A 15,015-nucleotide genomic window follows, 5' to 3' on the forward strand; every position below is an offset into this window, starting at 1 on the left:
TATGTGTTGATGTTGAATGTTTGTGATGAACTGAAGGATGAAGTGTTTCCTTTATGTGTTGATGTTGAATGTTTGTGATAACCTGAAGGATGAAGTGTTCCTTTATGTGTTGATGATGAATTACAAAATAAGACCTTTTATCACTGAGCTCTGTCCTGATGCAGGTAACCGAAAGGTGTTCTTTAATATTCACTCCAGCTTGGTTTCAAAACGCCTCACCCTCAGTTGTAAAAGTTTAGACAGCAAAGGACTCTTAACAAGGTCCTGAAGACTAGAGTTTCTGGCCGACAGTAGGCTCATTCGAGATGAACTGCGCGACGCCTGGAAAGTGGATCAGGCAGCAGTCGGACAGTTTCCAGCAGCCTTCAAAGAATATACAGGAAGTCAGAGAAATATTCAGATCCTGTCAGATCCATCTGTCGGCTGCCTGCTTGAAATAACTTAGAAAAGGTTGCAGCCCCAGGGCTCACAGTCCTTTAATGCGGCCTACATGTGGATGATGCCAGAGCGAGTCGGGATCAAGTCCGACACAAATTCAACCTGATTGTGCGGCGATCCCCGGTGATTCATTCTGCGAAGGCCTAGCTCATCTCAAATGAGCCTCACATCTGCTAAAATGAGGTGTGCATTAAGTTGTGGAGGGATCAGAATAACCTGCAATTCCCCACCTCTCCTCTTAGCCCTAAAGAAAGAGCGCCGTCACTCTCTGATCGACCAAGAGGATGAAATATACCAAGCTGCTCTCAGTTCTTAGGTAGCAGCCGGTCCCCAACAGGTGATCTGAATAACCCTCCAATCAACTCAGGGAAACTGAGTTCAGGAAAGTTATTTGGGAAAAGGATAAAGACAGCAAGTACCAAAGAACAAAAGACTGCACGAGGTTCTCACAGGACTGCAACTCCACAAACATTCAATGATCTTATAGATTATGATGCATTGCTGTCCAACAAGATATGAAGGAGTTACAATGCATCGTACACATAAATCCAGTAGTAATATTAATCCAGAAACAACACATATAATAATAAAACACTAACAGGGAGTATTTTACTGCACAATGAGTACTTTTACTTTTCATACTTTAAGTACATTTTGCCTTAAGATTCTGAATTCATGACTTTTACTTGTAGTTGCGTATTTTCACAGCTATGTTTTACTACTTTTACTTCAGTGAAAGATGTGAATACTTCTTCCACCACTGATGTTAAAAACACTAACAGTGTTGAGATCTCTCTGTTGAGACTCTCTGCAGTTTTAATGAAGCTCATAATTACATCTGACAACCTCCATTAACACGACTTCTGCTCTGTCTGATGTGTCCTCCCCCTCCTCTTCGCCCCGAGGCAACATGGAAGCTGATAAACTCTCTCATCTCTGTCTGAGAGCTGCTGTCATGATGGTTACTACCACCTCCTCCACCTCCTCCACCTCCTCCTCCTCCTCCTCCCTGTGTACATACAGACAGTCAGACCTCTGTGAGCTCAGCACTTTCATGTTTAAAGGCTCAAAGGTCACAGTGGAAAGTGTTAGAGCTTCACATTGGACGACAGCTACACGACATAGAGAGAGGACACTTTAACCTTCATTCCCTTGAATGTAATCATATCTGACACAAAGGTCGAAGGTCGGACAGGATGGACGCTAACGCACACACACACAGACACACACAAAACCAGCGGTGGGAGACTGACCTCTACAGTGAGGACAGTATGAGAGTATTTGATGAAAGACTAAAGTCGTTATTCAACTTCCAGAAATAACATGAATATTCAAAAACAGCAGAAATGTTTAGCGAGATAGAAACACAATGAGGAAATGATAAGAATCAATTATGATCTTATCTGCATCATCCCACAATATCTGAACACTGCAACTAAAGCATGATTAACATTGCAACACATCCTCATACAACGCTTCGCAAGATATCTCACGAAAAGTGACTCCTCCTCCTAAAGACCAGCAACACGTGTCACTTTCTGCTCATTGCATGAATACGGTCTTTTCAAAATAAACTTCTGTCTTCACAGGAAACTACTCGGCTTGGTGTAGGAAACAAACCTACTTGGTTAGGTTTTGGAAAAGATTGCTGTTAAAATAAGTGCCGTTACTGAAGTACGCAAGTTCGTTCTGTTTTACAGAACGAACTGCGGTCCATGTTTGTTGGACAAACCCACCGCCTCACCCGCCCGTCCTGTGTGGGCTTTTGTGGGTCGATATGATTACATGGATAACATCCCAAATTATTTTGAAGGATATCTACGAACTACGGCACGTTCTTCATTGGTTTAGCTACGGATGCTGGATGAGACCAGTCTGATTGTTATGTTTAGAGTCAGGAAAGATGGTGTTCTTGGTGAAAATGTGATAAGTCAACAGTGACTCAAAGCATTAGACGTCCTTACTTTGTTAAATAACACAAAACAGTTTGATGTTTTGGTAAATAAGCCTGTTACTCTCCCGCATACAGAGACATTCCACCACTGTTATTATATCACCAACCAAACATCTAGAACCAAGTATCCTGCTGTGATGATTAATCGGAGGAGGATCAAAGTTCAAATCAAAAGGACCAGCATCTTTCTATTTCAAAGACCCTGAGCCCTCGGAGCCGCTGAGGTCCGAGAAGCCCCGGAGCTTTTCTGCAGTAATTGGGATTCGGTCTGCATGTAGATGATGTAAGAGACGCTGCTCACTAACAGCTATCCCATGGTAACCACAGACGGTGACAGCGGCGGCGGGCTTCTGTTTGCTCGTTAGCTGCAGCTCATCACCTTTAATTCTCCATCTGCTGCAGCGCACCAGAAGGAAAATGTTCTCGTCTCCGTCGGTCTGAGCAGTGCATGCTGGGAGAAGACGAGTGAAGTTGAAGAGACAACTGCATTTAATATAATAATAATAATAGTAAAATAATAATCAGACTAAAGATACAACTGAAGGAAATCTGACAACTGAGGCTTGATGCAGCACATTGAAACTTTGAACTGTTGGACGTCTTAAATGGAGAAAGAAAGCTGTATCAGCTCAAAGGAAACTGCAACAGGACTGACTTCAGTTTATGGAAAAGGGCAGCAGGAGTTTTATCACTTACTCTGAACCAGCGTATCCCATTTGACTGCTTCAACACGGCTGATCAGTGGGCCGTCCTTTAACCACAAGGTTGGCGGTTCGATCCCAGACTCCTACTGAATGCATGTTGAAATGTGCTCGAGTGAGACACTGAACCTCAAGAGTTAAATTTCCTGCTTTCAAAATCTTACTTAAGAAAGTAGAAGTAGCCTGCTCTTTATGCAGAATGGTCCAATTCAGAATCATATCATATTTTTGGGTTATAAGTATTGATACATTAATGTGTTCATCACTTTAATGTTGCAGCTGGTGAATGTGGAGCTAATTTTAAATACCGCTAGGTAGCTTAATCTATAATAATACATCCTATTAACGTGTTCATTCTTTTTCTAATTAATTGTAAATAATTAAGAAATAGGAGAATTTCCTCAACCCAACAGTGTGGTTTTCACTGGATAGGAAGGGTATGAAAATAATAAAAGTAACATGTAAAGTGAATGAATTAAGTCAAAAGTACAATATTTCCTTAAAAATTAAGTTTCCAGGATCACACACAGAAACTCTGCAGTAGCTTCGTCCTCTGGTTTCCTTCCTCTCAGAGCTGTTATAACACTTTTCAGATGAAGGTCACGTGATTTATTGTCCTATTTAAAATAAGACAAATAAAAAACCTCCTCTATCATGGTAGGAGTGGATGTTGTGACCCTGTAACATCACAAAAGGGAGACGCTGGGACTCCAGGTTCATCAGTCGCTGGCGCCGAGCAGGATACTGTCTCCGTAAAATAAAAAATGTTCACAGTAACTTTCTGTTTCCATCACGTTTTGTTTGTCTGCATCACCGACTCTTTCAGTAATAACCCTGTGAAATTATGCAAAACTAAACAATGTGGTGTTTTTAACTATTGCATAATGAGTAGTATAATGTTTTAAGCATTGTGTAATACTGATAAGTGTTGTGTATTGATGATCGGTATTGCATATTGCTGATACACATTGGATATTGCTGATAAGTATTGTATAATGTTGATAATTATTGTTCATTGTTGATAGACATTGTATGTTGTTGATGAGTATTGTATGTAGTAAGTGTTAATACGTAATAAGTAGGCTTGATAATTATTATTAATTGTTGGAAAGTATTGTATATTACTGATTCATTGATATTGAAGTATCTATCTTGGATAGATGGATAGTTACGTGTAATGATTGAGACGATCATGGTATTATTACATTAAGTTGTGCGATGCTCACATCGGTCCTCACCTCCCCGTGTTTAGTGTTATGTATTCACATCCAGTTTGAAACCAGTGGCACCACATTGAGCTTGGAGTTCATTTGCAGCCAAAGTCCCTGAAGAAGACGTGCAGCACATTACAAATAAAGTGGTGTAATAAAAAGTAATGTGATGTATTGAGCAGCAGTGAAATCTTAATGGTTGTATTGAAGGTTGTGAGGACATGAATGTGTCATAAACTGTAACTTCAAACTTCTCTTATAATAAATAACAAATTTAACGTATTTAAGCTTAAAAACAAACGCTATTTGTCACATTAATGCCGGCAGGTGGACCCAAATGCAGAAGCAACAGGAAGCGAAGAAAAATAATAATTAATTACTCGGAACACGAAGAGCAGAGATGAGCAGCCAAGCAATGGCTGCAAACACAGAGATACAACTGACAAGAAACCACGGGAAACACACATACTCGAGTACAACTAATCACAAGAACAAGACACAGCTGGAGTAGGCAGGCGCATACAGAGGGAAACACAATGATTGGCTAACAATAGTGACAACGAGGGCAGAGCAACCAAGACAAGACAGGTGTGATAGAAAAAGACAAAAGCAGAAAGTAAAAGAAGACATGACACAGACACATGAGAAGGATTTAAAAAACAAATAAGCAAACCCTAGGTCCATGACACCATCAATATTTACCTCAACTTTCTTGTACTGCTATATTTATCACATACATTTTTATTCGTCTACTGAGTGTCTAATTACAGCTTAGTTCGTCTTTTACTTGTGAGCCACATTAAACACATTTCCATTGTCTTTTTATTGAAAAACTGTGAAATGCATCTGAAAGCTCAGACAAAAGCTAAAAGTGGACTTGAGATTATTTTGTGAAGCTACTTGAAGTTCCCGAGGATCAAACGTTCAAACTCGTGAAGTTCCATCGCCTTAAACAAAGTGTTTATTTGTTTATTTAAACTAAGTGTTTAAAGCAGATATTTATTTTATTTATTTCTAATAAATACCTAAATCTTGTCTCTTTGTGCGTCCAGGGAATACTAGTCAAACTGGAGTGGAATAGCTTTCATCTATTATCTACTTTCAAATTAAGTTTTTTTGTGAACGCGTTTCAGTTTCCTGCCAACAGTCAGATTTGGGGTTAAAGGACGGAACATGTATCATATTGTCCAACTAAAACAAAAGAAAAGTCATCTCAACTTCTGAGGCTTCGTAAACTTTAGTTTGGAAAGTGCAGTTTTTCCACCTGCAGGGACATATCTCATTACCGTCATAAAAATATCTACCACACAGATAATGTCTTATTTAATTCTTTATATCGTGTACGACTTTATTATTATCATCATTTCTTTTGTACAGCAGTGAAGTTGCTGTGATGTCTTCCCGCCTGTAGGGATTGATCTCTGCAGTAAAACTCTTGCACATTTATTTGACTCTGTGATGCGGCTGAATGAATCACAGATGAAACACAAAGTCTCGCTGACATTACTGAGTAATGAAATCACAGTGTGTTGTTTTTCTCTGCTCGGACCACTGTTTTCTCACTCACGGCTGACGTGTAATCTCTTCCTGAATGAGAGGAAGGAAGACAAACAGATTGATATGAGCTTTTATTATCCATCATCGTATTTTAATAAATCCCCTGCAAATTGAAAATAAGAACAACAATCACAGAGCAAGAACACTGGAGTCACTGTTTGTCCTGAGAGTGAAGATAGTGGAATAATGATGAGGCTGAAATTGGTTTTGACGTGATGCGGAGGCTGTTTGCTGATCCTCTGATGGCGGTGAATGAGTTTCTGCAGCAGCACGCAAATCCAACAAAAAGTCCCCGAAGCTGTTTTGAAATGGAAACCACCGCACAGGTCTTTAAAGCCGTCACTGTTGAGCATGTTAACGTGATGACTGAGAGCAGCTTTAAGACAGGAAGTGGCACCGACACAGAAAGGTCGATGGTCAGACTGTGCTTTTCATTTGGCTCATTCCGCTTCCTCCTCGTCCTCCGGCCCGTGATCCAGAAATCAATCGAGGGCCGCCATCATGGAGGATGTTCATCGGAGGAGATGAGGAGGCGAGGAAATACGTTTTTACCAAGCAGGTAACATGATTGATCAGCTGATCTGAGGGGCTGCCGCGGAAATTGCAATATTATTATTAGTATTGCAAAAACGAGACTAACTAACTGACTAAGTGTATTCACTCAAATACATATACGTATATATATATATTTCTCATTATGTAGAATTGTTTGGCCTTTTACTTTTAGTAATTACTTACATTCGATTACTATCTTTCTATTGTTAAATATTACTTTATATGTATTCCAATCACTATTATTTTCTATAATTATTACTTTTCTATTTATTTTCTATAAACTTGGATGATGTCCCACAGCTGTCTTCAATCAACAAAGCATAAAATAATGCACAGCTGTGATTGGGCCAAACTCTGTGATGCTAATCATCATAACTGAGGAATGTTGGACTGAAATACTAAACGCCAAGTAAGAGTGCTGTAGTGCTGTAGTGCTTCAGTGCTGTAGTTCCTGACTCTGTCGCTGCAGAGACTCTTATTCTGAAGTCTGCCGGCGTCACAGCAGGCACCATGTGATTTCTTTTTTTTAAAACGAGCTTTGGTTTCATGCTCACTGTTGAACCACTCGCTGACGTTCCCCCTCCAGATGAATTTATTCAAATCCAATTATACCCTCTGCCGCGTTTTGCTCCGTTAATTTATGTTTGTGTTTTGGTTTTTTTTCCTTCTCAGCTGCTGATCTTCTCTTTCATTCAATGTGTTCATAATTCCCATGAATATACGCTCGACTTAATGGAGCATTGAGAATTAATTTGGACTCTGAAGGCTCCTTAGATAAGCTTTTCCACACCGCAGGCACAACAGTGTATCTGCTGCATAATAGGCTATTTTCCAGGATCTAAATGAGCCTCATGAGCAGGCACAGAAACAGAAAAGAGAAACTCAGTAAACAGAGAGCGTGTGGGAATTAAGTTTAGTCTGCGTTTCGTGCACATTAAAGCTTTTCACACTGAGATGATCGATGAAGAAGAGACGACAGCAGACACACCTCCTAAAACAGATTGTTTATGTTCTTTAAAAGGGACGTTCACTGTATTTCCCAGTACAGATGTTAACATGCCAGTATGTGTAGCAGAAACATGATGAAGCAATGGTCCGCCTCAATAAAGAGAGAAACATACTGATCTGATACCGCATCCCTCTTCAAAATAAGAGTCTCTGCAGCGTGACCTGATCCTTCTCAGCTGAGTCAGTTTCAGCTCTGATCGTTGAGTTTCGATGAGCAGCTGCTGGATTTCTACAATTTATCTTCTTCTTGCAGCAGCACGGATGATCTGAAACATCTTCGTATGCAGAGTTTCTGCTTTAGACTCTCAAAGGGAAATCACTGTTTGTACAATGTGACAGCACTATGGCTAAGATTTGGTTTGGTCTAAGGAAACATTTTGGTTTTGGGTTAATATTGCTACTTTGCAAAGCTTAGGGGACCTTTGTCATCGTACTGACAATAATAAACATGTGGTCAAGGATACATGGAACAATCATGGTCCCGATTATAAGAAAAGTATGTTGACTGTTGTTAGGAAACTACTAATTACTACGGCCACTACAGCGCTTTATCGCTTTTACGTTCCCATACAACAGAACTTCATTGTCATTTACATTTTGAGGGAAACGTATTTTGGATTATGGTCTGGTCTGGATTACGTTTTTGTCGTATCATGAACACGTTTCTCATCAAAGTCCGTGGATGTCCGTGTGAGCTCGGGTCGGACAAACAGGACTTTCACCCAGGAGACCGCTGTTTGTGTCGCATGTTCACGTGTAAGTCAGCGTTGATTTATTATATTAAATAACGCAACAAACATTTATTTTCAGGCAAGCCGTGATGTTTGCACTAAACATAAATGTGTTGCCTAAACTTTACTGATTCGATTTGTCGCGGTTTTGCTTCAATTTACAACATTAATCATGAGATTAAAAACTGTTAAAACGTAATCTGGGGGAAAATATATTCCTCTCACGAGTAAACAAACATTTTGAAAGTTGTTTGCTTGTCGTCTTGCAGACAGACCTGAGAAATCATGAATTCAGACTTTTTACAAATCTGCATCATTATGTAGTTACTTCGGCATCAATTTAATTGTAGAAATGTGCTTCTTTCAGCTAATAAAACATTAAATAATAATAATAATAATACATTTTATTTGTATAGCACTTTAAAAGGTACTCAAAGGCACTTTACGTGATAAAAACAGAAAGCAATTACCATCTAAACAAAAGAGATGACAAAACAGTAAGGAACACAGAAACATAGACAACTAGCTTTACAGGTTAAAAGCAGATTTAAATTTAAATGAATTTTATAATCCCTAGTATGTGTTAAACTCAAAAAAATAAGTTATATTATGTAAGATGGTTTGGATTTGACCCTATTGGAGTTAATATCCTGGTATTTTAGCACAAGCTGTTGAGCACTGTGTTCTTTGTTATTAATGTTAAAATGCGTGAAGCCTCAGCCGTGCTGTGTTGATTGATTTTAAGGTAGATGACTGTGTGGAACTGCACAATCTGCAGGAAGTTCCATGCGGAGTTGGCAAAACTTATTTTTTCTGAATTTGAGAGTTCTTATAAATTATATACATTATACATACAGATGTTTGTGGGTTTACGCTCATTTAAAATGTATTTACTCAGTTTCATTTTAAAAGCCAAATGCTGTATGTTTTCATTGCACTTCAGGTATTGCTCAACAAAGCATTTTCAGATTATCCTGCACGGGTGCACACTACAAATATCTTCCCAGAAAATGTTCTGTTCACCAAAAAGAGTCACATGAAATTGACGGAGGGAAACTGAACCTTGTTATTTGCAGATACCGCCCACATTTCCACGATACAAAGCCAGTTGAAGTTTCGTTTTAAGTAAAAGGTCTGAACACTTCATCCACCAATGCTAGGCAGGCAAAAGAAAATGTATCCAAAGGGGGTGAAGCTAAAGAGGCAAAAAGTCTGGTGGGTGAACAGGTAAAGTCAAACAGGCAGAACAGATGAGTGGAGAGCGAAGCACAATGGACAATCTGGCAAAGCGAGGGACGGCGGTGAGCTGTGTACCGCAGAGCTGATGGGGAAAGTGGGAACAGGTGTGCAGGTAAGTGGAGGGATGTTCAGGTGATCGGGAACGGAGGAGAGTTAGTAGAAAAGCAGGGATTCGGTAATCATCAGGTTGTTTCTTATGTTTTTGTGCATCGTGTTGTGACGAGTTACAGAGACTGTTTTGCCTTTAAGAGTTGAAAAGATTCTGAAAAATGATTTTTATTCTCTGGTGTCAAAGTTTGCAGCTTTTCTATGTTTTTGTAAAAAGACATTTCAAGAATACATTTGATAGAGTAAACAATTAATCGAAATATGGAAAATTATATCTGTTAATTAATTTAATATAATGAAATAAAATCTAGTATGTTTTGCCAAATGACAAAAGAAATGCATCAAGTGTCAATCAAATATCAAATCATTGCAATACATGATCATTCATTTGCAGTGTGTGTGTGTGTGTGTGTGTGTGTGTGTGTGTGTGTGTGTGACAGTCATTTGTCTCTAATCTTTCTGGATTCTTCTAGTAAAAACCAGCGGACCTACGCTGGAGTTCAGCCCGCTTCCTGAGCGATTCATTCCGGCCACACAGTCCGGCCCGGACCCGTTACTCGTGTTACTGCTTTTGCTGCTGTTTTATCGGTTCTCCATCTCCTGCCTTTTATTACCTTCTCATCCTCTGACGTAGTCTACTTTAACCCTGTTTGTCCGCTGAACACCAACATCATCTGAATAAAAAACTGATTTAACTCATTTATTTGACCTGTTGAGGCATTTTGGACACTCCGTTTGACCTCACACACACACACACACACGCACGCACACACACACACACACACACACAGTGGTGTTTTCATGACTTTCATGATTACATTGAGTTGCATTACATTACCCTAACCTTAAACCAAGTTCTCACCCTAAGATGTAATGAGGTTGTCCCCATACGGATGACAAGTCCCCACAATGTAACTGTGTGAACAGATGTATGTCCTCATAAGACGGGTAACACACGCCCACACACATGAAGTCTGACAGAGCCGTACCTTCTCTCAGGACCTGGTTGTGGAGGATCAGGAGCAGCAGGAAGCAGACCGCAGAGGCAGTCAGAGCCCAGGCCAGCCGGAGGAGCTGCATGAGGGAGAGCCGCGAGCCGCACGGGGAACCAGAAAGTCCAAAACTATGATTATCCGCAGGCTGGTGCCTCCTCACTGCGCCACATCCATCCCGGTCCGACCCAGAGGACGGAGACCAGAGACGGGTGACATCTCTCGGATATAAAACCACGCACGAGCCAACTCCACAGTGGAGTAGATTTTTTTTTAAGCAGGAGTGATAATTTGTTTTGGTTTTCCCTCCCCGGACTCTCCGGGTGAAGCTGCCGGGGTCCTCGCCGCGCTCCCGGGCGCGTCACGGTGCGCAGCGGCAGCCGGTAGCAGCAGCAGATGCCCGGGGTGATCCCCTCCACGACACCATGTTCATCAAAATACCAAAATCTGCTCCGGATTTGAAGTTTTCCAGTTTCCCCTACTCCAATTTACAGCTCTCTGCGCTTCGGATCCACCGGGAGTCTCCGTCCGTTCGTCCGCGTAAATCCCCTCAGAAGTAGAAAAACCGACACCGGGCCCGGCTGGAGCCGCTCTGCGGGCATGTTGCACGTTTCCGAGCCGGGTATGACGCCCCGCGGGTCGGCTGGTCGGTGGCCGGCTGCCCAGTTGGGAAGAGGAGCAGGAGAAGAAGATGCAGCTGCTGCCTCCGGGTCTGATGATCCGCTGCGATCTGCAGCGTCTCTCTCTCTCTCTCTCTCTCTCTCTCTCTCTCTCTCTCTCTCTCTCTCCCTCTCTCTCTCTCTCTCTCTCTCCCCCTGATGTCACACCGGTTACAATAACGCGTGGCAAATCCATCCACCGGCTGTAGGCTACCACAGGGGCAGAAGACCCGATTCTGGGGGTCACTGTAACGGGCACCGTGGAGTTTGTGTGGTTCTTCGGTGCTTCTTATAAATGTTCTCTGAGCTGGAATTAGTTGATTCTTATTTAATGAATTCTTTTTAAATATCGATATTATTTATGCTTCATGATCAGTCAATCAAGCATTGATTGACTGATTGATTTGTGTTGCCAGGTTATTTATTTATTATCCACTGATTTACACTTAAAACTGCGAACATGATGGCTTAATGAATATTCAACATTTATATCAGCATTATTACCAAATAAAAACCTGCAGGAGCCAAAGGGATTTTCATAACCTGGCAACCCAAAATTATCTTTTTAATTGTGTTGATTAATCTTAAACATCTATATCAAACATCAGCAAACAGTGGAGATCCATCAAATCTATTCCCATTATCTTTTTAATTGTCTGATTTCCAGAAATATTTTAATTCATGTTGCTCATGTAAAGCATTTTGTTACTTTGTTCTGAAAAGTGCCGTATGAATAAAGTGTATTGTACTTGTTATAGATTCTTTTTTTGTCTGAGCAACGGTCCAAAACCTCATAAATAATTACATCAGACAGAAAAGAAGCCAACGATCTTGTTTCAGAAGGAACGTTGACGATTCATTATATGTTGATTGACTTATTATTGCAGCTCCAGTTCTTAATGACGGATTATTACCAATGTATTAAGGATAAGTGAATGTTTTATTAACGTTATGAGGACAGAAGTTTTAACTAAAGTGAAGCCAGATGTTTTAGTTGCACTAAGAAAAATATCTCAGTCCTGCTTCCATCACTGCAAAGTATAATAAATAGATGGATATGGATGGATGGATAGAGATAAATCCTCCTTTATGAGAATGTTTCTGTTGAAGGAAACTGTAGAACCTCAGTTGTTGGCGAGCGGCCACGACAACATGAATTATTGCAGTAATCCACAAGCCAACGACTATTTTTATGTTTTCCCTGAACTGAAGACGGTGCTGGGATCCAACTCTGCAATCTGCTTCTCTTTACATTCTGCTCTAATTACTGAGTTTGTTTTCTTCCACGCAGGAATAAATGATTCATATGTCCTATAGAAGCTGAAGCTGCAGATAGAGTCGGTCATGATACAAACATGTACTTTGAAAAACACTGAGTATGTATCGTGTGTTTCGGAATATGTCAAAGTTAATATCTGCACGTTTCAAAACATGCTCATGTTCAAATGTTCATTCGTAGAACATATTGTGGATTTTCTAGACAGCCTAATTGTTCTATATTTCTAGTTATGAGAAAAATGAGTTATATATACTATTTGGAGTCTGAACAGACTGACTTATTGATGATGAATTAATATATTGATGCATCTGAAAACATATGTGTGTATGTATATTTCTAGTATTGTTACAATATTATTTTATTTACCTTAATTAAATAAATATGAATACTTGTATCATTATTCCAGTAGCACACCAAGCTCCACTTGTACATGAAGTTTATATCACCATGTATTTAGAATATTGGAGTGTATTGAGATTTGTTTATCATTCATTTATTTGCCAACCAGTTGCAGCATTTTGTTAATCAGCTGATTGTTTCCTGCTGAGCGATGAGGCGTTCAGGGTCAGACCTCTCTGTCTGTCCCTCCTCTCTCCATCATGGTGTGTTTACATGCACTCTGACTTTTAAGTGCTCTGCTGTCGCTCACACAAACAAAGGTCACCTGCCCGCCCCTAACCTGTCATTCAACCTGCTGAGAAGAGGATGATACTGCCTTTGTGTGTGTGTGTGTGTGTGTGTGTGTGTGTGTGTGTGTGTGTGTGTGAACCTTTCAGGGTTCCAGATTTTCAAATGTAAAGATTTGCTACCTTTGCTTTTAATAATAATAATAATTAGTAAAAATGTTGAGGTTTGGAGAAGACATTTTTCTACTTTTAATAGAATAAGTTCAGTTTCGTGAGTATACTTAAATACATTAACTTAAGTAACATTGTCAGTGCTTTTGCATGTAATTTTAGATTTTACATGTAAGTGTAGTATTTTCACCAGTGTGGTATTTGTACTTTTACTCAAATAAAGGATCTAAATACCTGAAAGATGTTCTGTAAGAACATCAAAGGGAGAACTACCTGGAAACATTCCTCGATAAAACATTTTGTCCTCCGTGTTCAGTGTTTATAGATGAACGATGGGAGATGAAACATTTGGCCATTGATGGAGACGTTTGATGATGACAGCAGCAGCAGCAGATAGTCTCTCCTCTCCGAATGATCTCATCCAGCCGATTGATCGTTCAGGTTACGTTCAGACTCTTATCGGAGCTCTCAGCGGCTCTTGTCTGTCAGATAGACTCCACCTGCCCTCCTGCTCTGACAGGGATCTGTCTCCGTCAGGTCGCGCTCTCTGGGCCTCTGGCGGCGATGATTATTGCGGATGTTTTCCTGCCATTGATTAGCTTTCCACAGAGTCGTCAGTCAGTGGCCGGAGGTGTCGTATGAGACGAGTCTGTAGAGAGCGAGATCAACACAAACGCTGTCAGGACTCATCTGGTCTCTGCAACAGGAAATGAAATCTGTCTCTTTGAAAGAATTCAATTTCAGATTTCGGTCTGAAATGAACACCTGACACATAGCTGTGACCCGGTGGTAGAAAAGCAACTATAATCCAATATGAAAAATAAGGTTCCATGGAAACCTAAATTACAATGCAGTTTTTTTTGTATGGGAGTGTAATTATTTGGAGACAGAGCTGCAAAGTTACCACCATTAAATATTTTCTGGCTGTTTGCAGAATAAACACTGATGTTTTTTTTGTGTGTTGTCATCCTTTGGTAAAGAGTAAAGTGTGAACCCCATTAAAAGCCCTCAGAGGTGTTTGTGTTTGTTTCATGAAAATCAGATGTGTGCTTTGCCTTCAAAACCCCTCCAGACTGTGTTACGGTGATTTTCAGCTGCCGTGAAGAAAGCAGAGGATACACTTCAGTCAGCATGAAACAAATGCAAATTCACAAACAAAAATCTGCACACAATCAGTGAGGGGGACGCAGCTGGCTCTGAAAACAAGGAGCGATTCTCCTGAAGACTCTTCTTCTCTAATTCAGTGCTGAGGATCAATTTCTGTGTTTTTAGTGTTTGGGTTTTATTTTTTGATCCTCCAGGAGCCAAATGAACTCAGCAGCAGGGACGGATTCACTCGGTTTACTTGGTAATGTTTTTAAGCCTTGGACAGCAGGCAGCTGTGAAAGGAACCCAAATGACAGACAAAAGCCAATTGACTGGTGCAGTTAGATGATTTATCAAAGGAAAGGCTGACAAACTGAAAGTCCAAGATGCGCAAACAAAACTCTGCACATAAGGAAAGACGTACAGACAAAGAGCAAAAGAACGGGCTGGTATCTGTAGTGAGTGACTACACTACAGTGACTGATGGAACAGGTGAGGTCTAGAGACTGCAGAGCTAACGAGGGACAAGTGAAACCAACCAGAGCAATAATAACTGGAGGGAAAACTCACAAAGGTCGGAAGTGAAGGAAAGTAAGTGAAGAATAAAACAGAAAACCTGGACAAGAATGATTGACATGAAAGCAGGTGGCATCGTCAGCCGATGCATCATGTGTTACAGCTGCATTCTCTCTAGTGTCCA

General features: G+C 40.5%; 1 protein-coding gene across 2 annotated transcripts in view; it reads right to left on the bottom strand.

Annotated features, from left to right (window-relative positions):
- LOC116394482 (chemokine-like protein TAFA-5) overlaps positions 1-11,213 on the bottom strand; it is a 37,374-nt gene extending 26,161 nt beyond the window's left edge. For both annotated transcript variants that reach the window (XM_031867601.1, XM_031867592.1), the window contains exon 1: positions 10,492-11,213. In XM_031867601.1, the coding sequence (XP_031723461.1) occupies positions 10,492-10,582 (91 nt within the window). In that variant the 5' untranslated portion in view covers positions 10,583-11,213. The remainder of the gene's footprint in view (positions 1-10,491) is intronic.
- Positions 11,214-15,015: the final 3,802 nt, after the last annotated feature.

Source organism: Anarrhichthys ocellatus, unplaced genomic scaffold, assembly GCF_004355925.1.
Source record: "Anarrhichthys ocellatus isolate YVR2014 unplaced genomic scaffold, GSC_Weel_1.0 scaffold2, whole genome shotgun sequence".
NCBI classification, from domain to species: domain Eukaryota; kingdom Metazoa; phylum Chordata; class Actinopteri; order Perciformes; family Anarhichadidae; genus Anarrhichthys; species Anarrhichthys ocellatus.